A 26,340-nucleotide genomic window follows, 5' to 3' on the forward strand; every position below is an offset into this window, starting at 1 on the left:
AATATACTTATATCTTGTAATGTTCACTTAAGGAGGCCGATTTGGGGTTTTTTGCGGAAAAACTACAATAGCATAACTCTTTATTTTTTAACCATATGTAATTGAAACCAACTCTAGTTTATATGCGAAGGTTCATGAAAATCTACCGTCAGGTTCTTTTTAGGGACCATCTCAAAATACAGGTACATTCACTATAGGAATATATAGGAAACTGTCATTTTCCGCACATCAAAGCAGTTTTAAAAAATACTACAATAGATTTTTTTCTCAAATTCTTAAATATGATAAGTAATATCATTTCCTACCTTATATGTAAAAAACACAAAATTCTACCGTCTGGTTTTTTGTGGGGTCCATCTCAAAATATTAAAATTCACCAAATTTTGCTATATATTTGGATCATCACGAATGATGATTGGTATAATGGATTCATTCCAAAAATGAGGAAAATTTCCTCGAGGATAGCATCATTCTGTATATAAAATTTCAACATCGTACAGTTTTTACTTTTTCTTTTATGTTATTTCTTATAACGTACTCCTACAAAGCTTCATTTGATCATAACGTCATAAAAGCGCAATGGCAATGCTCCCCTACCGCACAACGTAAAAATCGTGTTGAAAATAAAAATTTCCTTTAAAAATCTATATATTTTTATCTGTATTTTGTTTATTGTGTTCAATTTTATAAATGATATCGAAAAAAAATCATAAGAAGTATAAAACAACTGTATTATATTAGAATGCGCAAAAACATGCGCAATGCAAACTAAAGTCGGCCTCCTTAAACCAGCTGAATGCTTTATTCATCTTTTTAATGGGTGGCATTCTTTAGGTATTCGTTTACTCAGAATGAAAAAAACTCCACCGATGATAATGAAACACCATCTATTGCGTGTTATAGATCTTATTTTCACTTTCAAAAAAAGTATGTCAATGACCTACTTTTCATTTTATGGCCATTGAATATTTTTTGAAAATTTAACAAAAATCCTTAAAAATTTTACACTTTCATTGAGATTTTCTTAATTGTGAAAATAATACAAATTGCTAAACTCTTTTAAAATTGAAATACAGTTTATGAATAGCAATGAAACTTAATAGATACATAGCATTAATTTTTCAACCACAATTTTTATAGATATTCCAGTCCGAATTTCTTCTGTCAGTTTTTAAATCCCTACCCATTTTTGATTCAATTAAACAAAAACCTGAATGATGATAATATTAAAACATTATAGTATAAAAACTTATTATATTGACCTTACTCTGCTGGCATAAAATTTATATGGGGTCAATGATCAAAATTTTGAGATATGCATGGTGTCTTTTATTGTTTTTAAGCTGTCTTTTTGTAGTGTATGCCATACAATGATCTAAATGAAAAATTGAGATAAAACCAACAAAAAATATGTAAAATTATGTTGACTAACAAATAAAATCTTAACTTTGAATATTACAGTATAAACAAAAATATTTCAGTGTAATACAAAATCGGAAAAATTTAGTTCGAATTTCTTCTGTTTTGCTAAAAGACCAACTTTGTTTGAGCCTTATTCCATAATGTATTAAAAGTATCGAATATTATGTCAATACTAATTCATTTCATAAATACTTTTTGTGTTTAGAACAAATTTTACTCCTGCCAACTTTATAACAATCTGAATTTGAGAACTCAAACCCTTAGTAAAAAACGTTTTTAGTATCCCACTTCTCACGACAATGTTGCCTTTTTGGGACTTGATTTTAATCAACTCTCCTATGCAGTTACTCTGGCAAACCGAAAGTGAAAGAGTGTTTGGACCTAAGCACAAATCATCACCGCCGACAAGACCCAGTTCTTGAAAATAATAGAAAAAATCCGATGTAATGTATGCTGAAGCATTGTTTTTCAAGGAAACTTATCTATAAACACTTTGAAAATAGTCAAATTTTATATACTATGAACAATTTAGATATTTTTGTAGTCTCATGCATTCCTACGCCAGAGTTTATATAGTCTCGTTCAACCAGATGCTCGGCTGTCTCCGTAAATCTGCGACAAGCAGAGAGGGGGCTCTCTTGCTTGTCGGATTTTAACGGAGACGGTCGAGCGTCTATTTTAACGAGACTAGAGTTCGATATCAATAGTGCTTGGATCCATACACTTTTTTTGAATAGTTTTGATCACTAATACATGTACATACTATTAGTTGAAATCCATCTTTAAATATTACACAACATGATTCATATGGGGTTTCTCGAAATTATTGTCGGAAAAGTCCAAATATTCATATTATAAAAAAGTGCGTAATTCAAATACAAACTAGAAACTAATTGCCATGCAAGACAAATGGATTTTAAAATGTATGATAATCGATAAAATTAACTCCCGTCAGTACTTCAGTACTTTGATTGGTATCCCACTTATCACAACCATGTTGTGATTTTGCTGGGCATCCCGCTTATATAAATTACTAGATGATAACCCGCGCAAGCGCGTGAATTAATAACACTTTACACATTATTGTGATAAAATGCTTAATATGTTTAACCCTATTTTTCGTTCATTTTTGTATACACTTTGTCCGATATTTTCCTTATGTGATTTTTTTCAAAATTGAAATAATTTATATTACTGTCCCAAATAAGATCTCAGATAAAAACAATCTGGAGAGGGATGATGGGGGGGGGGTCCCATTAAACTCCCCCGTTTTATGCATACCACATTTATCCATATAGACGTAGAATACAATAATCTGTTCATTAAATGTTTACAAATTAATGTCCAAGGTTTACAACCAATCTGTCGTAGTATGAAAATGTATGAAATTAAAACACGGTAGGTTGTGCGTTATTGTCCACATTTGCATGCGTTTTTAAAACCTGCCCGAGGGTTACCTCGCACTACGCTTTCCACCATGATGTCAATTAGGCAACCCGTTTCTGGACACCCTGCTATAGAAAGTTCTTTCCATTAATACTAAAGTCGCAATATTTTTCCATTTTATTTATCAAATGTTTGTATAAATCGAAGTCTGATCCAAGGTATCTACCCGCAATGCATAAAAAAATCATCCTACACTTTTCGTATTAGTCAATCCGCGTTCTTAGCTACCCCGTTCTGGAAAGTTCTATCCCACTCTCTCACCAGATGTCGTGCTTTGCAAGCGACTGAGTATCAAAACTTATATCGCCAACTAAAGAAACGAATTGACTCATTTTATTTATTCAACATTTGTCAAATATTAACTTCTATGTTTACTTGAAATAGGCTCACGGTAAAAATATTCACTTTTTACGTAATCATTCAATATTACTTCATTGCAAGTGTATATTTTGATTGAGACTATCCCTTATATGGATCCGCCAAAGCGTGTCCACCACCTTACTCTCATTCTTGTTTATCGAAAATGAAAGTAGGATTTTTATCGATTTCACAATAATAACTTATTAGTTAACATTCAATTATACCTTACGGACATCAACACATGTGTTGAAATACCAAAGGTGTAAGCAAGTTCTCTGGTGCAGGCATTTTGTAGTTTATTTGCAAAATGTCTTAATGTATAAGTATTGATATTATACCAATGTTGGGTTTTATTTTATTAACCTGGGATGTTATTCGCAACTTGTGGGTCTCCCAAATCTGTGGATTGGCATCAAAGAAAACTCTAAGTCAGGATTCAAATAAAATAAGGATATTTCCAATTTATTGAATAATGCTAGCTAATCCCGAGACTCTGGAAGTGTATATATAAAATCACTAAATGAATTCCCAAACTTGATGGGATGGCAATGCAAATATTATGAATAATCATATGCATCAAAACCCGTCATATTTCATCAGCTAATCTCAATTAACAATAAATAGAATTAATCATTGCAATTCCCAGAACTGGGTGTCAAGGGCAGACCTTGCTCTGCCGTGGCAGATCTGCACAAGTGCAGTACCCAACTGACTGTGCAAACAGCTAAGCTCATTATTTATTGGCATCAGGATCGATATTTTTGATATTTATGACGTCATGATGTCAACATACGAATACCCGCCCTAGTTTGAGCAGAGCAGTTTACAACAGAGAATTAAATCACGCGAATAAAAGCGCTGTAACAAGAAATTGACATGTATCATTCGTATTACAAATCAATCATTGGATTTTGTGACTGGAAAACATAAAACCAACAATGCATTACGATATGATTATGATATGAACCTGCCTGACATCAACTGGACAGATGTATCCATCAAAGGGAACCACTTTTGTTCGGCTGTCAACCTGAAATTCATAGACACTTACGGAATTGTGGCTTGGAATGGTGACCTTCCCTACTCGTCTAGACAGTACATTGGATATATTCCTATCAAACCGACCAAGTCTCGTCAACCGATGCACCCCCATACCTGGTTTATCATATCATGATGCAGTTTCTTAACAACTATGACTTTTCATCGTCGATAGAGGAAATGTGGAACTTCATCAGTACCACACTCAACAAGATCCTCCAATCATCGGTACCATCAAAGATAACAACCAGCAGATTTAACCAACCATGGATAAACCGAGAGATAATGGTTCACAGTTTGTTATTGTCATTTTTCATAAAAGCTCTGTTACGGAGAAAGGAGAGACAATTCATCAAGGCAAAATCAACGAAAATTTCTAAGGATAAAAAAGATAACAACATCTAAAAGTCAAAACCAGAGATGCATGCAGGAAAGCATATAACGAATACATGAATGACATCATCTCACCAGACTGTACATCCAACCCAAAGCGATTCTGGGGATTCGTCAACAGCTTGAACAAGGATAGTACCGGGGTAGCGCCATTAAAAGCAGGCGAAGGAATTACATATTCAGATCCTACCACCAAAGGTACAATCCTGAACAATCAGTTCTCTTCAATATTCAACTCCTACGAGCCGGTGAACAACGTAAAATCTATGGGTCCTAAAACACATCCTGCAATGAATTGTATTAACATCTCAGAAGCTGGTGTCAACAAACTAATTCAAAGTCTACAAATCAGCAAAGCCACTGAAGCTGACAATATTCCAGCAAGACTGCTGAGGTTTCTTGGGGCTGACATTGCTCCGGTCTTCACAGTTTCTTCCAGGCATCCATAAACCAAGGAGTCATCCGAAAGGAATGGAAAAGGGCAAACGTGGTACCTGTATAAAAAAAGGAGCAAAAACAAACCAGAAAATTACAGACCAGTGTCCCTCACAACTATAACATGTAAGATGCTTGAACAAATCATCTCCAGCAACATCATGCGGCATGTGGAAGGCCAGAGAATTCCAACGGATGCATAACATGGCTTCCGAAAACAACGATCCTGTGAGACCCAACTGATTGTTACTATGCAGAATCTTGCAAAGCCTGTTGACGACAAAGACCAGTCAGATGTTATACTGTTGGACTTCTCTAAGGCCTTTGATAAAGTCCCGCACATTAGGCTGATGAGCAAACTTCATCATTATGGAATTCGGGGAAACCTACACAGCTGGACTTCCTGCGGACACAAACAGTAATCCCTGAGAATGGAAAATCTGACTCAGCTCCAGTTCTATCAGGAGTCTCCTAAAGGAGTGTCTTTGTCCGACACTCTTCCTGCTATATATTAATGATCTTCCCCAGTACATAAAGAACGGTTCTTCAGTGCGACTCTTTGCTGACGACTGCATCCTTTATAGACGCATCAAAACACCGAAGGATGAAGTCTTCTCTCCAAGGGTGGGAAAAAGACTGGCTCATGGAGTTCCACCCCCAGAAATGCCTAGTACTTAAGATAAGCAAGAGGCAGCTAATATAACATCCATACACCATTCATGGGCACATCTTTGAGATATTAGAATCAGCAAAGTACCTCGGCGTCAACATTCACAATAAGTTCAACTGGAATCATCACATAAACCAGTTGACAAAGAAAGCTAACAACACAAGAGCCTTCCTCCAAAGAAACATCTACCAGTGTCCTAAGAAGACTAAGGAAGTGTGCTACAAATCCCTGGTTCAACTGGAGTCCAAATGGAGTTTGCTAGTGTAATATGGGACCCACATACGGCCACCAACATACACAACCTGGAGATGGTACAACGGAGAGCGGCCAGGGTTGTGACTGGTGATTTCCATCGCACCAGTGGCGTTACTACCATGCTACAACAACTACAATGGCCATCACCCCAAGAAAAAAGATCTGCAGATCGAGTCATTCTAATGTTCCGCATTGTGAGGGGTCTGGTGGCCATACCAACAACCTACCTTACTCCAACTTTGACTACCGTGAGAGGCCACCAAAAACGATTTTTGATCCCATATGCCAGAACTGATACATACGAACACTCGTTCCTCCCAGCGACCATCAGGTTGTGGAACAGTTTACTAACTTGTGTAATAGAGCGCAGTTCCGTAAACACCTTCAGGAACAAGCTGCACATCGTCCTACTTTGTTAACCTTCACCTGGACGATTTTATATGTACATAGTGCCACTATGGTTTTAAATCTGCACCTGTACATAAATGGTTCGCTCGCACCGCGCACTAGCGCATAGTTCGATACTTCACCAGATGGTTGAATGAACTATATAGGAAGAAGTACATGGGATGAAACAACTGACTGACAATGCCGTCGATGAAATTCGGTTTGATTTCTCGCCGATATTTTCGACAATGACTTGGTTATTGTAAACAAAAAATACATGAATAAAACATCTTAATATATGTACATAGTGAATTATCATCATACCATGTATTAAACAGAAATTTATTTCTTGATATGGTTTATTGGACTTTTGTTGCAACAGGGAATGTGTAATTTCGTGACCTAGATAGTTAGTATGTAGAGTCAACTAAATATTAGGATATAATCTCATTTTTAGCAAGCATGGCTATAGGTATATCGTTGTCAGACTTGTCAATATTAGGAGAGATAAGTTGGTTGTTTCAGTGAATCTTGATTTCAGATTGCAGAATTCTCACCTCTCAAATTCCGACAATTGGATGAGATTCAATGTAGAAAATTACAAATGTCCATGTTAGGGTTTTTTTAGCGCCCATATTCTGAAATCAGTGAGTGTTACTTTAAAGCTACAATTGATAACCAACAAAAATGACAGGTTCTTTTTTCAAGTTTTGTCTTTAATATGACGTCCTGTTTCAACTTGTTAGAACCATTTTAACAGGAGTTTGGACTTTGGGTATGTGTGTCAAACAGCAATTTGACGTAGGTAAGACCACACAATCTGTGTATATTTTTTATTGAAACCTGCGTCATTTTTAACTTGTTTTGACGCAGAAAAGATACATGTAGCTACAACATACCGAAAGCCAAGGTCTTGTTAAAATGGTTCTTATCAGGAACATAACAACATTGTAGCCAATAGATCCTTGGATCATGGCTAATGAACCATTTTGAGTTTTTAAAAGTTGTATTCAGTGAAAAGCATCTTTGTTACCCTCTTTCTAGCCATTAGATGTTTTAAGAGATTTCAGTTTTCTGAAACATCCTATAGGAAAGGTCATAGGTAAAGGCAACTTAACATCAGTATGTTATCTCATTTTGCAGCAGGTATGGCTGGAGGAATATGAATTGTCAAACAAGTTAATACTGTAGGAGTTGTTTGTTTCAGTGAACCTTGATTTTAGAATGCACTGTCATTAGCTACGTACCACAGTTGAATGAGATTTAATGTTGAAAGATACAAGTTTTTTCAACAATGGTCACATTCTGAAATCTGTTCCTTTCGAACGATATTTGATTTTAAACAAACTTACAATCCAATACACCAAATTGTAATTTGGACGTTTTAATATTTAGTTCAATATTGTAATGGAATTGTTTTTAGTTTTCTTATTTCACTCTTATAGGAAAGTAAAGGTAAGGGAACTTGTGATGGGATGATCCGAGATAGACGATTTTTTACCTGTGAAAAAAATTGTGGAATTTTTGCAACAATTCGCGACATACGGAGAGACCAATATGCTGACCGATCAGACCGATTGTACCAAGAGGAGCAAAAGCAGATTAGGGAGTCCGGACTTAAAGAGAAGGACAGAATCGTATGGATTAGTGACAATGGTCCGGAGTTTGGGGAGGTCAAATGGATTGGGATTCTGCCGGACAGTAACAGAATGGATATCACAGTGGGGGTTGAATTTGTAAGGTTTTATCTAAACTTTAATGGCATATTTGTAGTTCATAGCTTTGAAATGAAATCACAGTATGTGTCAGTTAAACGAGATTACTAAATTAATTAGTTAAAAGACGAGTTCTCATTCCAGAGGCACACAGAAATTACAAATCACATTGTTTTAGTACAATAATTATTAAAATACTCTTGATGATTGTTCGGCTCTTCCGTGATCAAATGTGACAAAATTTATTCGTTTATGACATGTTTTAGAAAATCTTATTTCCCGCGATAAAAAATTCCTTTGTCAGACAATTCTGTATGAAATTTTAAGGCATTTTGTAAGATATTTATGTCAACTGTGTGTAATCTGACAAGTTGACTCAAAGATAAAAGATTGTCATTATATGGGTTTTTAGCTCACCTGAGCTGAAAGCTCAAAAGAGCTTTTCTGATCACATTTTTGTCTGTCTGTCCGTAAACTTTTCACATTTTCAACATCTTCTCAAAAACTACTCGGCCAATTACAACCAAACTTAAAACAAAGCATTCATAGACAAAGGGGATTCAGACTTGTGAAAATTAAGACCCACGCCCTTTTCCAAGGGGAGATAATAAGAAATTTTTGAAAATTCTGGAGAAGTTTTTAAAAATCTTCTTTTCAAAAACCATCCTCAGGTAGGGAAGATTCAAAATTGTGAAAATCATGACCCTCGGGGGTAGGGTGGGACCACAATGGGGAATCGAATTTCTACATAGGATTATATAGAATCTTTAAAAATCGCCTTCTCAGAAATTAATCAACCAAGAAAGCTGAAACTTGTGTGGAAGCATCCTCAGGTAGTGTATATCAAAAGTTGTGAAAATCATGACCCTTGGGGGAAGGGTGGGGTCACAATGGGGGATTGAATTTCTACAAAGGAATATATTAAGTACATCTTTAAAACCCGTCTTTTTCAGAAACTAATAAACCAGAAAAGCTTAAACTTATGTCGAAGCATCCTCAGGTCGTGTAGATTCAAACTGTGAAAATTATTACCCCTAGGGGTTGAACGGGGCCACAATGGGAATCAAATTTCTACATAGGAATATATAGAGTACATCTTTAAAAATCTTCTTCTTAGAAATTAATCAGCCAGGTAAGCTTAAACTTGTGTGGAAGCATCCTCAGGTAGTGTATATCTAAAATGTTTGTGAAAATCATGACCCCTGGGGATACAGTCAGTTCAAGCATATCTTTTACAACATACACCATAGCATAGCATAGCATTGAAATCTCATAGCATAGCATTGGAATCTCATAGCATAGCATTGGAATCTCATACCATAGCATACACTCTCATAGAATCGCATTCGTCATATCATACCATAGCATAGCATACACATTATTTTAACTCGGTTTTAAATGTTTTTATTTGAAAAAATAAATGTTTACATGATAGATTTGTGGTAAACTTTGGCTTCTTATTATATCACTTCGAAATGTGTGGAACTCTTCTGTGTGTGGAGGCCTTTTTATTCAAATCTCATAGCATACCATAGCATAGCATACCATATCATTAAGTCCTTCATTTCAATTTCTCATAGCATTGCATACAAATCTCATAGCACATCATACAAATCTCATAGCATATCATTAAAATTGCATACCATAGCAAAGTATTAAATTGTAAAAGATATGCATTAAATGACTGTAGTATGGGGCCCACAGCGGGGGATCGAATTTCTACATAGGAATATATAGAATAAATCTTTTAAAATCGTCTTCTCGGAAACTAATAAACCAGAAAAGCTGAAACTTGTGTGGAAGCATCCCCAGGTAGTGTAGATTCAAACCCGTGAAAATTATCAACCCCGAGGGTAGAGTGGGGCCACAATGGGGGATCGAATTTCTACATGTACATAGGAATAAATAGAGTAAATCTTTAAAAACCGTCTTCTAAGATAATAATAAACCAGAAAAGCTGAAACTTGTGTGAAAGCATCCTCAGGTAATGTAGATTCAAAGTTGTGAAAACCATGATCCCTGCGGGGTAAAGTGGGGCCACAATGGGGGTAGAATTTTACATTGTAATATATAGAGAAAATTTTTAAAAATCTTCTTCTCAGAAACTATTCAGCCAGGTGATTATCTAAAATTGTTAAAACTTTGGCTTATAGATAACTCCTGGACGATTGGTTCTCACGAGGAGTTCAGTGTTTGATGTAGGTTTATATCCCATATATGAACAATTGTTTAGGATCTTTCTGAGAGCTGCAAAGCTCAAGATGTGATGTTACTATACAATCATCCTGTTAGAAAAGGGACTAATGATAATAAAAATAAGAATATCCAGTGGGAAAAATGGATTTTTATTTATACAGGATCTACATGTGTTATACTACATTGTCCAGATAGTTTGTATTATGACTCCATTGTGCTGGTTTTATCATACCTATTGTGCCTCTTAGGCAACTGATGATGGTTTTTTTCTTTTCAAATCCTTATGTTGACTTTTCAGAAAATAATAATTAAACCTGTGTGGTACAAATCGCGCATGTACACGCTTTTATTTTAAATATTTGGAATAAGTACGGGAACGTATAACCACCTCATGAAGTTGTGTTGAACTCTAAATGGCGAATTAAAATTAATGCCATCTTTCCAGAAAACGCTTATATCGACAAAATTATGTAAACGTGTACAAGGAGTAAAAAGCAATTCGTTATTTTTTTAGTATTTACTGCTCATTTCAAGCTTTGTGGCCTTTGATCAAACTGTAATATTATTTTGTGTGATAAATTTGTCGCATTAATACAGTAGCATAGAATTTTTTTTCACAATCTTTTAAAATGAGAATTAATTATGTTGAAATGGTACAATTTTTTAGGCTTTAGCGTCAATATTTTAATGACTTGCTTGCCTGTGGAAAAGGAATGGTAATTCAAATTTGTCACCTAAAGTTTGAGCAACATTGTAACCCATTATAAACACAATTACAGTGTACATAAAGCTGTACAAATTGTATCTGCCTGAGCGTAAGAGAAGGGGGCGAAGATGCCTGTACGCAGACCAGACATGGCGTGCACATTTTTAGAAAAAACGAAAACAGGAGGCCCACGAGCCTCATCGCTCACCTGGGCAACAATAGCCATAATAAAACCAGTTTTTAGAGTCATAAAATATCTGGACAATGTAGTGGAATAGATCCTGTTGAATGCTTTTTTCCATTTTCTCAAGATATTCGTATGTAAAACATTAAGCCACTATTTTACAGGATAGTAATTTCATATATTGAGCATTGTAGATCTCAAGAAGACTTTTAACAACTGATTATATATAACCTTCCAAACACTTTGAAATTCTAATGGGGGAGGGGGGGGGGGCAAAAAAAAATTTCACTCACTGCTTGGACCCCAGTCTAAACAATTAATAATCAACAATTTGTCATCATGCTTGCATATAAGTACATGCATATGTTATGCCATGTTTTTGTTAATAATTAATAAAAATTTCTGGATATGATTCATTCCTCCTATATTGTCCCATCCTATCTTCGACAATCCCATCTTTGCTAGCCAAGGGTTTCTGATCCGTACCGCTCCTCACGAACCCTCGGCATATCGTGCTAACAAAGGTCGGAATTTTTTTCGTCACGTGATATCCTATCCTAATTTTAAATTAGCTAAGTATTGAAAGATGCCGTACCTGAAGCAGAAATGCCAGCCTCTGTAGACATTGATAGTGACAAGTTAAAAGAATGTTTTAATGTCCTAAATATTCAAAAATAGGAATAATATTAATTGTTACAGATCAAATTCATTCGAAAGTTGTAAGACTGGAAGCGGGTGCGGCAAATCTACGAGTGCATGTCTCTGTTGATACACAATTTGGTGTACTTGTTATTGCATCATTGAATAAAGGCTCAAACAGAAAGACTAGAAAAACAAGCATTCTGAGAGTATTGCATAAGCAAAACACGTCCCCTACCGGTTTGTGGAAATTGTGAAAACAATGCACTGTTATGCAGAATATCGATCCCGAACATTAAAAAATTGGAATATAAAAAATTAATTTTCTCGAAAATATGTCAACCAGACGCTACAAAAGTGTAAACTTGATCTGTAGTTTGACATTTTGAAGCTATTCAGCAAATTTCATGTTATTCCTCAAACACATAAAGAAAAAAAGTGTGGAAAACTGAAGTGGGACGGACAGCTGGACAGACAGACAGACAGACAGACAAACAGACGGACGGACAGACGGACTGACGGACGCAGAGGAAAGCTATAGTCCCCTCCCGTGAAAACCGGTAGGGGACTAATAAGGGGTTTGTTCTTTTCGTGTTCAAGACACTTATGAATAAACAGTAGGAAAACATTGTTGATTAAATTAGATATGTTTTGCATTTTTTGATTGGTCGAACGTGTTCAGTAAACCCTAATCAAAATTCAGAGAAAAGATCCCGAGTTTTGAAAGCACGATATGCCAAGGATTCATAAGAAGCAGTGCGGATCAGAAACCCTTGGCTAGCGAAGATTCGACAATCCTGACATTGAGAAATCTGAATCTACACTATCTTAGGTTGCTTTTACTAAAGTTACAGCTTTTTAAACAGACTTGAATTAACCCTGCCTGAGGATTTTCCACACAAGTTTCAGCTTTTCTGGCAATATGGTTTTTGAGAAGATTTTAAAGGATACCGACAATTTTTCAATAATATCTAATTATATCCCTGTGGAGGAGAGCATGGTCCTTCATTTTAACAAAATTTAATTCCCGTCATCTAAGGATGCTCTATGCTAAGTTTAGTTGAAATCGGCCCTGTGGTTATGAAGTAGAAGTCAAAATTTCTCTCCCTAACTGATTTCTCTCTGTTCCGTTTTGTTGTAGGCATAAAAAAAAAGTTCCTAGCGTTTTTTCACATTTTGAGTCTAAAACTGAGATTTTCACCTCAACATTCAAAACATTCTAAACGTAAACAAAAACATGGCGTAGCTTTATTTACATGACAAAGAATTGTGAGCTATGCTAACACGACGACTGACTCTGACACTCAAATTTGGTTGATTATCATACTTGAAAGCTTTAAAAACAGAAAATCAATTTTTGACCAAAATCGTGACCATAGGCCTTTAAAACAAATATAATAAACCAAGATTTAAACAGTTTTTGACAAATTTACTAAATTCTTTAATCATTAAATTTGTAATACAAACCGATTTAACTTTATGTGGATTATAATTAAGTTCCAATTCATACATGTATCAGTACATGATGAGTTTTATCTAAATACAATTAGTGCTGATTCTACAGTCGAATTGCTTTTGAATGTACTGAGAAATTTAAAAGTAAAAAAGGAAATATAAGCCTTTTATATCTTAGATTATTTAGTGGCAACGAAAGATTATAAAGGAAATCACAAAAATGCACTTCCTGAAATGTTAAATGAACAATACCTGAAATTAAAAAAATTGTGTTTTTATTACTAAATAAGAATTAATTAAGGTTTCTCCACCCTCGATGTTTTTATGGTTTAATCTGTGTAATTTTTGTTTAAATTTGATGATTAATATGCAAACAATCAAATTAAAGTTAAATATTGGTATGTTGCAAATATTTTGTTCATGCTGTAGGAGCTAACACAAGTACACTATCAGGACAGTTATAGCAACGACTGCTCTCTTATCAAACATCACATTTATTTTAACTAATTTCGATATAATAAAGCAATTTTTAAAAGAAATTAATCGCAATCCTTTATTTTAAGTATTTTAACATTTTAAGGCCATTTAAAATTGCCAGTATGAAAGCTATCACATTTACATTGCAATCTGATTAAAATCAGCTGTCCTGATACGCTACCGCTCTCGAGCGTATCAGAACAGCTGATTTTAATCAGATTGATTTACAGTGCATTTTGATACGATTTTTCAACCATGAATAAGTACAGTTTAGCAACATAAAACGTCTATAACTTTTGAAATAATGGTTCAAACTCACTGAAAATTGGTACATTTGTAATTCATTATATATCCTATCGAAATCTGCAAAGAAATGTTTACCTTGCCAGGTAAAAAATTATGAATTGTGGTCTCTGTCAAGTTGGCCTATATACGGTTTTATCAGTTTTTCAATGAAATCAGCGATTTCAACTCAAACTACTCTCTATGAATTGTTAAACATTGGTGTCATTTCACTTTACATAGCTTAAAATGTGTTAAACACAAGTATAAATCAAGAAATTTTGGCAAAACTATGCACCACATAACACTATTATTATAACCGATAACGGTAAAATATTCCGGATTGCTCACAATGACGTCACACGACAATCGAAAGACCTTAATTTCAGTCGGCAACGATGGTTAGAGCATCTGGGAATTTACCCCCCCCCCCCCTTTCCATCCTCCACATAATAGCATTTAAAGCAAACTATAAATAAAGAATTAATAATATGTACAATGTTTGTGTATAAATTGGATATATTGCAGGACAATCCAGTTGGATCAGGTACTGGAAAGTACAAAGAGCACAGACTGTTTTTTGCAAAAACAAACCATGCATCGTTAGTTCCTATAATGGGTATAATGAAGGCTAGTGTGTACATGGAAATGAACCAATGGACAGGACCCTTAAGTAATAACTGCTTGCAAGCCAATGAAATGTTATGATGGCATAGATCTGCCACCACTTGTCAGATGATTATGTCAACTTATCAGATCTTCATGTTGACTTGTCAGAAAATAATTATACTTAGTCTAAATAAAAACTCAACGCGTGTAAGTGTCCATAACTGACATATTCTAGTCATCCTAATACCTAACAAGTCGACATTAAGGTCTGACAAGTTAACATATTTATCTAAAAAGTTAACTTTTCGAATGAAGATGATAAATATTTTGCCTTAACTGGTCTTTAAAATATCTGAAAAGTCGACATAAAGATCTGACAAGTTAACATACTTATCTGACAAGTCGATATATAGAGTAAAAATGATTATATTATTTGATTTCGACCTTTTGTTTTTTGCAAAAATGTGTATGGAGGTACATGTAGGCATAATACATCGAAACAAAGCAAATGTAGGTTTGCATAGCTTAAGCATTATTTGTTTGTAGTAAAAAAAAACATTAATCTAAGTATAATATACTGTGGATTTCAATTGAAAATTTTAAAATTATAACCTAGTAACTGACTCATTTGTAAAGATGAAAAACGGGCTTTTGAAAACAAAGCCACAGATTTCAATCGGGCTAGGACTTCTTATATACTTTTGCTTGAAATACAGATGACTTTATCGTGGCAAGCAATCCGCCCTGTTCTAAAAAACCGTACCAGGTTTGGAACCATGACAAAACTGTGGGCAGAATAATAAGTGCCTCAAAGCTAGAGGAACTGCAACTGAAAGGTAATAATTGCAGTCAGCTTTGGTTCAAAATACGTGACTTATTTTTAGCTCACCTGAGCTGAAAGCTCAAATGAGCTATTCTGACAACATTTTGTCTGTCGTCCGTCTGTCCGTCCGTCTGTAAATTTTTTACATTTTGAACTTCTTCTCTAAAACAGCTTGGCCAATTTCAACCAAATTTGGCACAAGACATCCTTATGGAAAAGCAAATATAAATTGCAAAAATGAATGACTGATCTTTTTTCAAAGCGGAGAAAATCTTGAAACTGTAGAAAAATTGGAAGCATTTTTAAAAATCTTCCCAAGAACTACTGAGTTAAAATTAACGTAATTAGGATAAATAATCCTGATGGCAAGGGAAATATAATTTGCAATCAAAGTACTGAAGTACTGACGGGAGTTGATTTTATCGATTATCATTTATTTTAAAATCAATTAATCATGCATGGCAATTAGTTTCTAGTTTGCATTTGAATTACGCACTTTTTTATAATATGAATTTTCAGACTTTTCCAACAAGAATTTCGAGAAACCTCATATGAATCATGTTGTGTAATATTTAAGATAGATTTCAACTACAAGTTTATATTAGTTATCGAAACAATTCTAAAAACTGTATGGATCCAAGCACTACTAATATCGAACTCTAGTCTCGTTTAACTAGACGCTCGGCTGTCTCCGTTAATATCCGACAAGCAAGAGAGCCCCCTCTCTGCTTGTCGCAGATTTACGGAGACAGCCGAGCGTCTGGTTGAACGAAACTGTATTAACTCTGGCGTAGGAATACATGAGACTACAAAAATATCTAAATTGTTCGTAGTATATAAAATTGAATATTTTCAAAGTGTTTATAGAAAAGATTCCTTGAAAAACAATGCTTCAGCATACATGACTGAAAATTTTTTCCAATTATTTTCAAGAACGTAGTCTTGTCAGCGGTGATGATTTGTGCTTAGGTCCAAACACTGTTTCACTTTCGGTTTGCCAGAGTAACTGCAAAGGAGATGTTGCTTAAAATCAACTCCCAAAAATTATGGGCTAATTTTTTCTCAAATCTGAGATATAACGACAATAATGATAAAGAAAAGGCGTGTTTCAATCAGTTTATAACCTCGGATTCGGTATTCTATATTTCAAAAAACGAGGTTCTTTGTATAAAACAGCCATTTTTGACGTATGATACTGTAAACCAGCTTTTATTCGCGTGCGAGAAATTTTCGCGAGGTTCGCGAGGGCCTCGTCGTCGCGATTCTTTTTCGCCGCAATGTCGTCTGGTTGTTTTAACAAAACGGGTCTGGATATGGCTTGATCGCGAACATAAATCGTCGCGAACCTTTTTTGCACGAGTAAAAGTTTGTTTACATTAAACTTGTCGATCTGACAAAGATGAATTTGTTTGCTGTGCAAATCTTGAAACATGCAAGATACATTGGTACCGATTTGGTGAAGTAAATTGAGGTTAAATATGTCAATGTGTTGACAGTTTTTTCATTTGACGGTGGTGTTACAATGAAGCGCACTGAAGTGGTAAAATTTTTGGTTTGAATGGAATGTTCTAAACTTTGTATCGAATGTCAATTGATACACAAGTCACATTTCTTTTAAAACGAAGAAAATAGTATTCGTCTCAATGTATATGTACCTAATTGGACCGTTTCCATACTTTTAGACGGTTTTAACATACAGGCACTTCGAATTCCGTACGGGAAAATACTCCCCATTGTACCAGTCACACCGTTTTTGCCATTCCCTATTAGTTACTGAATTAACAAGAATCTTAGGACATTTTGGCATGTATAACTGGGTTATGTTTGATATTTGAAATGCAAATGAATGTAAAAACATTTTCACTTTGAAAGAAAAAAAGGGGGTATTAAAATCGACATACATGAAAAACTGATCTGGTGCGTGTACAATGTACATGTACATATGGAGAGAAAAAAATGTCAAATTTCCAAATTTCTTGTTTTACCCTTGGACCCTGGAAATGTTGACAAAAGCTGCATCCCGATTTTTAATTATATGTAATTTTGTCTTTCGTGCTGTTTATGATATCATCTTTATAGTATTAACGGTGTACTTTCAAAATATTGAAGTGTACATTTCTCGTTTCAAAAGAAATGGGCGTGTCTTATGTATCAATTGACGTTCGATACGAAGTTTAGAATATTCCATTCAAACGAAAAATTTTACCACTTCAATGCGCTTCATTTATGTTAGCTTGTTTTGATTTTCGTTTCATTTTCATTAATTATGCTTTATAACATGGGGAACTATCGCCTATACTTCGTAATTTTTACGTATCAAATCAAACATAGACTTCGGTAAATCAGACAGTCGACCGTTTACCTGCACAAAATAATCTGATGTATTAACAAAGTTCTAAAATACAATTCGTTCTATTGGAAATTCAGTTTATTCTTATGCGTAGTGGTTGATTAATGCAATGTGTTTTGTTGAGATGCTCAGCATTTTCTCGAGTTTATTCAGTTAAACAGAGTTTAATATCGCTGAAGGCAATATGTAGGTTTACATTTGATTCATGTTGAAAAATAAATCGTGCTTATTATTTGTTTTAGTGCATGTTTCTTCTAATTAATTGTTAACAATTTCTATTTACTAACCATATTTAAGTGTTAAGCTTTTAATTATGAGCGAGATACAGAGCTTTGCACACAATTTTATGTTTGTACACAGATCTGAGGCCCTTATTTATTTATTTTTTGTGTCTACATTTAAAATGCTATATTTAAAATGCTGAATAGGAAATACCAAGTTAAAAATCTTTGGCTGAATGTAATAAAATAATGTGAAAAAATATGACTCAAACCTAGCAGAAATGTGAGCGCTGTATCTTGCTTATAATTCTCCGATTGACGCTGAAATTTTGGTTGATCGTTAGAAATATCTCGCTAAACGTTAAATACTTGTACTTGTACTATAAAAATTAAAGAATGATATGCTGTAACTACCTCATGGGGCCCCCTCTTTATACGATGAATTATATGAATTCTACATCAATTTTGATAATTTTTTCAGACATGAGTAAATTAAAACGACGCCGTTAAATCAGTTTCCATAGTTCTCTTAAGAAAATATTACAGTGGATAATCACCCTGGTTTGTAGGCATTTGTTATTTTTGAATAAAGATTAAAATAATGGTGGGCCTTAGTAAATAGAGTGATATGCCTGTCAATACATTCCCCCCTGCGAATGTGTTTGGAATGTTTTTTTTATAATAAATCCAGAGGTGCACGAATGAAAGTTCACGAGATTTCACCGAGAATTATTCAGTTCCTGTAAAACTTCGAGCGGAACTATAAGTGTTCGGATAATATACTCAAAATACGAGAGTACTTGCCGTTTTTCATATCATAACCTACATCTTTTAAGATATATGTCTTAATTTATCATCTAGCGGTTATTAAACTAAACGATTATATTCAGAACAGGGTTATCGTTCGTGTTCAACCACTCTACACATGGTTGGAAATATAAACATTGGGTTACTTAATAAAATCATAGCCATGTTTCATGTTTTTAACGTTTGCAATGCCATGTTTTTAAAAAAAGAAGAAGGACTTTTTGTTTGTATAAAGAATTAATATATTGAGCCATTTTCAAAGAACATTTTGCATAAAATAGTACAGTCTGTTTCACTATTGATGCTATTCCTAGGTCAGGCGCGGATGGAAAATAAATCCTTAGGGGGGTCGGTACTAAGCATGTTAGTTGTTGCAACAGCAGAAAAAACCCTATATTTTCTATTGTCACATTAATTTTCTAGAACTCATTTTATCCACTACTTAATGAAGTTTAACACCAAGAAACGTTTAGATTTTATATTTGACTATATATACTTAGACTCAAGGAAACAGACTCTAAACACGAGAAACGTTTTCACTGCGAAATTGAAAGGCTAAAAAAAACCACGTGCTCTAAATTTGAATGACAATAACATTCGCAGGGATGATATTGGTTATAATAGTTCTTTAACATGTCACGTGACAACAGTATTCATTAATCAAGTGAGTAAGGTTATAAAAGTCACACGAGATTACGCCAGCTAAACAACAGTCGTTATAACGGGAAAGACCAACTAGATATTTGAATGTTTTTTATTTGAGGGCATTGAGGTACTATTTTCTTCTTCTTCATATCTATCGGAATTTTTTAAATAAAATACAATAACTATTTTAAATTTTTCAAAAATACTATAAGTAGTAAGTAGTTGAAGAAAAAAATGTACCTACATGCTCTCAAATATTTTGATCGCTTTATAAAGTGGGGGAAACGGGGGGGGGGGGCAGAACGAACATATAGGGACTTGGAAGTTAACAGTGCACCCCTACCAAAAGTTTAGTTTTATATCTTGCATAAGATTTTCTTATTTTCGGTAAAAAATGGTATGCCGTAAAGGTACAATGTCAAAGATTAAGTGTTTGCAAAAAAAATTGTAAAATTCAATACTTTACAATATTTTTTGTTTGTTATTCTTCCGAGGGGCTATAAGACACAATATTCTTTGAACGCCCATATAAAGTCATTGTTGCTCAGGTGAGCAATGTGGCCCCATGTGCCTCTTGTATTCACATATTTTTAATATGTTTAAACGGATTTTTTATGTGAAGTGTAACTTTACATAAATTGATATGCACCTATAAAGACATCTGTATAATTTGATTTATAGAGCCTACGTCTTTTTTAATGACCATTAATATAATCAGAATGACTCTCCTTTAAAGATACAACATCATAAAGTGGAAATGTGGGGGGGGGGGGGGGGCGTTGTCGTAGGTTACCATAAGTGCCAGGTAGCTAAGTTGTTTACGCACATGACTAGATTAATCATGTTAATATGTACATCAGGAAGAAAATAAATTTTAATTTTGCATTTTTTTTAACACTGTGTTTGCAGCAAAGGAAAAATTTGACATTAGCACCAACGTTAAGCTGGTCCTAGAAAATGGGTGTATAATTGATGATGAAGAGGCCTTCCAGTTACTTCAGGGTAGTGTTAGTGCAGTGTTTTGCCTCAAAGAAGGTGAAAGTCTGTCATTTGCAGGACCATCCACTCAGTCTTCCGCATCAGGTAAGATTTAAATCAATGGTGTAAAGGTGATGTGGATAAACTGACGTTTCCGAGTTTTTGGGAGTCTCTCCTATGCACTTACTCGAACAAACCGAAAGTGAAACATTGTATGGACCTAAGCACAAATCAATATCGCTGACAACACTTAGTTCTTCAAAATAATCGATATATTCGAAGCAATGTATTCTGAAACATTGTTTTTCAGGAAAACTTATTTAAATTAAACCTTGTGAGATTTTAAAAGGCACAAATAGTTTAGCTATTTTTTAAAGTCGTATGTATTCCTCCACTAGAGTTCAATGTAGTCTCGTTCAACCAGACGCTCGGCTGTCTCAATTAATATCCGACAAAACATAGAGTCTCTCTTGCTTGTCGGAGATAAACGGAGACAGCCGAGCGTTTGGTTGAACAAAACAAGAGTTCAATCTTGCCTTGGTCCATACCATTTCTCAGATATATTTCGATTACTGATCCTACTTGCCATGCAAAATCACATATCGTTGATTTTAAAACAAAGGATAATCGATAAAATCAACTCCCGTCAGTACTTCAGTACATTGATTAAATTTAGGTACTACCTGGCTATTAGACTTTTGTTATGTATCTGATGCATTTGTTTGTGTCATAGTGAAGGCAGTTAAGGTGGTCTGACCACAGGCACTTGTGTACTATAATGTCAGTGCCTACGGTTCAATTAGAGTATATCATGTTTTGACGCAGATTATGCACATTAGAATACAACAAAAGTAAGCATGCTATATATGGTTGTTTAGATAATTTATTGTAGAAGAAAATGGTACTTAACACTTTTGCATTGTATTTCGTATAAAAGCGAAAACAACTGCAACACACGGGAGGGGGTGGTTTACCTCATTCGGAGTTAGATACCTTGTGTTATTATTATACTATAGGTAATTTTTTTTCTTAGAAACAAGTGCATGTGGTTTAGACACACCAAATGCATTATTTAATGAATCGATGAAGAATCATTTTTTAAGAAATGATTTTACAAAAATGGCACCTATATCAACTTCCAATTATTTTATATTAATTTTTTGTATTTTTTTATGGAAACCGGTCCGGAAACATCGTTTTAGCTAGGAACGGGATATCTTGAAGCTAAAAAATGTGGTATCACTTAATGCAATTATCCATAGATTGAAAAGGTATAACAGAATTCCGGTTTTGATTTCCAGAAATATTTTTGATAAAATATTAAAAACATGACCAAACGATCGTTCGCATGTATTTATTCATATTAATATTTTTTTTTTAATTGAAAGTTTTGAAGGGGCATGGTCACAATTTTGGTAAAATTCTTTTTTCTGTGTTTCTTGTTTACAATGTTTTAAGAATGCATTTATTGTGATCAAATGAAATTTGAGAATCAGTCATAGAGTTCTATGCAGTATACAGAGTTTACAATTCTTTGTCATGTAAACAAGACCTGTGTCCTATTTTTGTTTACATACATAGGTTCAACAAGACTTTGAACCGTGCGTGCACGGGTTGACATTGCATATTGGACATTTACGAAATAGGTACATCGACACACCTTATTATTGACATTTACAATAATTAAGCTATAAGCCTACACTACACTTTCCTTAGTTTGAATAATCTAACTGTGTCTCGGGAAAGGCCCTCACAAAAGTTAGAATGCCTCCCTTATACCCGTAATGTAGCAAAAAATTGCAGAATCGCTTCGGAACGATTTTGGAGAAAGTGAATGAAGTTGCCTTGAAAATAACAGTCAAATTCAACACAACAAACCTTTTTGAGACTGCAAATACCTTTCAACTAAAAATGTTAATCCACAGAATAGAAGAATCCAACACGTTTTCACGAACGTACTCGTATTTTCTTTGTGAAACTGGGTCCGTGGGACATTATTCATTTTTACAAAAAAACATTCTATCTTCACTCTCTTAACAAATATAATGCAACTTTTTTTGCAGTAATCAAATATTTTTTGGCATCATGAAGACACATTTGTTATTTTATACTTTCTCTCATAAGAAATCATTAATATATATGAACAGAATATATAGCAATAGTCCAATGAAAATTTACCCGTATTTGTATTATCATTTCTGGGTTTATTCATGCAGATGTGATATTGTGGAAACAGACTAAAGATCCCGTTAGCGTGGATGTACTGCGCAAGCGCAAGATTATAAAATCCAAAACATCCAGGTGATTTCCGGGATGGATTTTTTGAGGAATTTTCGTTGATTATCAATTAGCGAAGCTTAACTGAGAAAAAATAAAAACAAATTGGTAATCTTCAAGTACCAATGATGTTTAAAATATATAAAACCAAAAGACTGTAATCTTACGATTTCTCGGTATCTTGGTATTAAAGACTAAAAATTCGAGTCTATTATTTTAATATAGTAGTATAGATATACCTATAAAAATCTTTTTTAACCTAATTTCTCTATCTTCTTATTCATTTTAAGCATAAATAAACAGATCCTAACGTTAAACACTTTTATTTTAGGTCTAAAATTGGAAATTTTACTTCATCATTCAAAATGATAACAAAAGCTTTGTTAGCATAGCAATGAATTGTAAGCTCTTTAACTCGCTCATAACTCAGCGAATAAATCTAAAAATCTTGGTTGCCTATTAAAAATGCCTTACTGAAGCATTGTGAATATTAAAATCGGAAAATAGTTTTTGACCAAAATTGTGACCATGCCCTTTTAAGCTCTAAAATATCTTGTTTGTTCTTAAAACAGTTTTTTTTTCATTTTTCTAAAAAGTACTAAAATATTCATATAAAATAACCGAAAGCCGATATTGATCTCTGTTTTGTGGAATTACATTTCAAAATAAAATTCTCTATCGATCCATCAAATAAAATTCTAGTGTGTCGAATTACTTTTATCTCATCTTATAGTTTTAACTCTTTTTGGTATATGTGGCGTATTATTTAATAATAAGATCGGATTATTTTATATATATATATATATATATATATATATATATATATATATATATATATATATATATATATATATATATATATATATATATATATATATATATAAAGGTTATAAATATGAATAACCCCACCCTAAATGGGTCACGTGACATAAATTTCGGTCTATTAACAACAATGGCGACGACGAGAAAGAGGGGTAGACCGTTAAGTTTGGCAGATTTGGCAAGAAAAAAAAGAGACAAACAAGGAAAGGAACAAAGAGAAGATCGTAATTAGAGACCATGTAGATTGATGGAATAAGAATTAAAGCCGAATTAAATTTAAGTTTCCATCATGCTAGTCATGTTCGTGCTCCATGTGTCCCATGTCTTTACTTTATAAGTTATAAACCAGAAATGGATTTTCGTTTGGAGGAATTTTTGAACAAAGGGTAAAAAACACTCTCAGTACATGCATCCCTCAAGGAGAGGGATATTTATTTCGTTTACCGTATTAATGATGCTGAAATTGTATTTCATCTTTATAGCACATGCAATTAACAATTTATATCTTTCTACATTATTGAATGATTGAAATATAATGCTCGACTATCATCTGATATAAGAATTATCTAATTTATGTTATATGGTATGATTTGAAAATGTTTTTCTAATTTGTAAACAAACTGTTTTTCCATCGTATTTTTAATGCTGGGTTTTTGTGTACTCATCCGCAGGGGCGTTTTAAATGGCGGATCACATTAATATTCATCAGACGTGTAGCAAAGTTTAGAGACAAATAACTAAAGACAGAACTTGTTTTATTGGCCTAGCGTTTGTGAAACGTCTAATTATAAGACGCATGATGTATATTTTTACTCAAACTAAAAAACTGTCAAAATATTATTTCAAATACGCCACATATACCTGTAACAATTTGAATAAAGTCTGATACGTATTTTGAAGCATGATTCTTGTTGCATGAAAATCTACTTCGCTTTGCTTGACTTTCTTAAATTTACATTTCTACAGGTGGTAATTCCAGTCATCGCTTACATCTAATGCAACACACAAGAAATAAACAAACTTCCGTAAGTATGCTGAATTAAATTTAACAATATAGTCTCAAAAAAAAAACTTCAGCAACCCAAATAAACTGCTTGCTTTCATTTTTTAAGGTCTTCCGCTGGGAGCGGAAGACTTTACTATTATTCTGAAAAAATTTCAAATTTCTTATTTTTTTTTTCTTCTAGACGCCAACTTTGATCCCTAATATCTCGCTCGTTTGTTCACCGCTTGTTTTGAAATTTTCAGGACTGATAACATGCCGCGTGATGTTGTCGTTGCATATTTTAGTTGAGAAAAATCCCTATCTGGTTTTGAGTTATTCCCCTTTTAGTAAAATTTAACGACTTCTTTTGTCCAGGGGGGTTTAGCTTTAACGATGACTGGCAGAGTCTCAAAGATGGGCTGGTTTGGAAGCTAATACATTGAATTTGTGCGAGACATATTTTATTTATTTCTTAAATGCAAATAAAAGGGGTGGTATAGATGTTGAAACAAAGGTAAAAAAAAATTTTCTTAAAAATCGCGTATTTTTCGTGTTAGTTTTCTACCTGACATAAATTTGTTATAATATGTATTTTAAAAGTTCTTGGTCTTACCAAGACCTTTCATTCGGTATACAGAAAAAGGGGCTGGCCCCTATAATTAGGGAGTTAGAGGCGTCAAAAGTTTCTTCTCAATAACTTGTAAAGGAATAAAAATTCTAATGCATTATTGAAGCAAAGTTGTAGAAAAATTAATTTTGAATCCTTCCATAGTATTTAATTTAATGTTTTCGTAATTTATAGTCAGTATTTGCAAAAACAATTGTTGTCAGTTCGGTCCATCTATATTTAGATGCATTACGAGACTCAGGTAACCGATCGATAGGAGAGTCGACAGTGCATGTGCTTGTAGAGCTGGACGTACACGTTTAACGCCCCACTGTGTTACTGTAACAGAGACATTTTGAATTGTTTCAGTACTGGGAGATGTGTTAATAAAATGGTTCCAATGCATGGTAATTAAACTCAACTTTACTACAATACGTATACACGGCCGTCTTATAAAGCACAATGTGTATTACTGACATGACAAATGCACGCTGGCAATTTAAACGAACGCGGGATTGCTCCCGATAGAACATTTCTTTTAAAGCAAAACAAAATACTGATTTGTGATGGATATAATATTATCATCGTGGAGATGATTTGAAAAAGTGAACGTATACGATAATATTTGAATCCAAAGCCGCTAGTTTTAAGTTAAGGTTATCAGGGATATTAATTATGACTTGCCCTGCGTTTCACGCTTTTTACCTGCTAAACATCTACAAACGAAAATACCAAACAACCTTCAGCAGCAACTTATAAATTATTTATTCCATACACAATTCTAAAGAGGAAATTAAATAAATTTTATAAATACTTTATACTTGTACTCGCTATCTTCCATGGAAAAAAGTGGCATAGAAAAAATGTTGTTCGATGTTCATCAAATACGCTTTAGCCTTAGCAATCGAAAACAAGCATTCCTATTAAAGGAATGACCGGCAGTAATGATATATAGATAAGCTAGAACCAATCAACATGATCAGTTTGCTGTTAAATAATTAAAAAATACTGTACATGTATTTTTACAAAATATAGAATATTTTGAATCTGTACACCATCATTTCATCATTATAAACCGTCAACAAATTTAATTTTGAAATAAATTTGGGGAAAGCCGTTCGTAAACACCTTGTCTAGTTTTATATTTTTAACATAA

At 33.9% G+C, this 26,340-nt stretch overlaps 1 protein-coding gene across 1 annotated transcript in view; it reads left to right on the plus strand.

Moving 5' to 3' along the window:
• LOC105321128 (uncharacterized) overlaps positions 1 to 26,340 on the plus strand; it is a 33,829-nt gene that overhangs the window by 1,489 nt on the left and 6,000 nt on the right. Inside the window, exons 2-6 of the mRNA XM_034481018.2 lie at positions 7,852 to 8,142; positions 14,589 to 14,733; positions 15,386 to 15,505; positions 20,425 to 20,598; positions 24,559 to 24,617. Coding sequence (XP_034336909.2) covers positions 7,852 to 8,142; positions 14,589 to 14,733; positions 15,386 to 15,505; positions 20,425 to 20,598; positions 24,559 to 24,617 — 789 coding nt within the window. The remainder of the gene's footprint in view (positions 1 to 7,851; positions 8,143 to 14,588; positions 14,734 to 15,385; positions 15,506 to 20,424; positions 20,599 to 24,558; positions 24,618 to 26,340) is intronic.

Source organism: Magallana gigas, chromosome 3 (assembly GCF_963853765.1).
Source record: "Magallana gigas chromosome 3, xbMagGiga1.1, whole genome shotgun sequence".
NCBI lineage: Eukaryota > Metazoa > Mollusca > Bivalvia > Ostreida > Ostreidae > Magallana > Magallana gigas.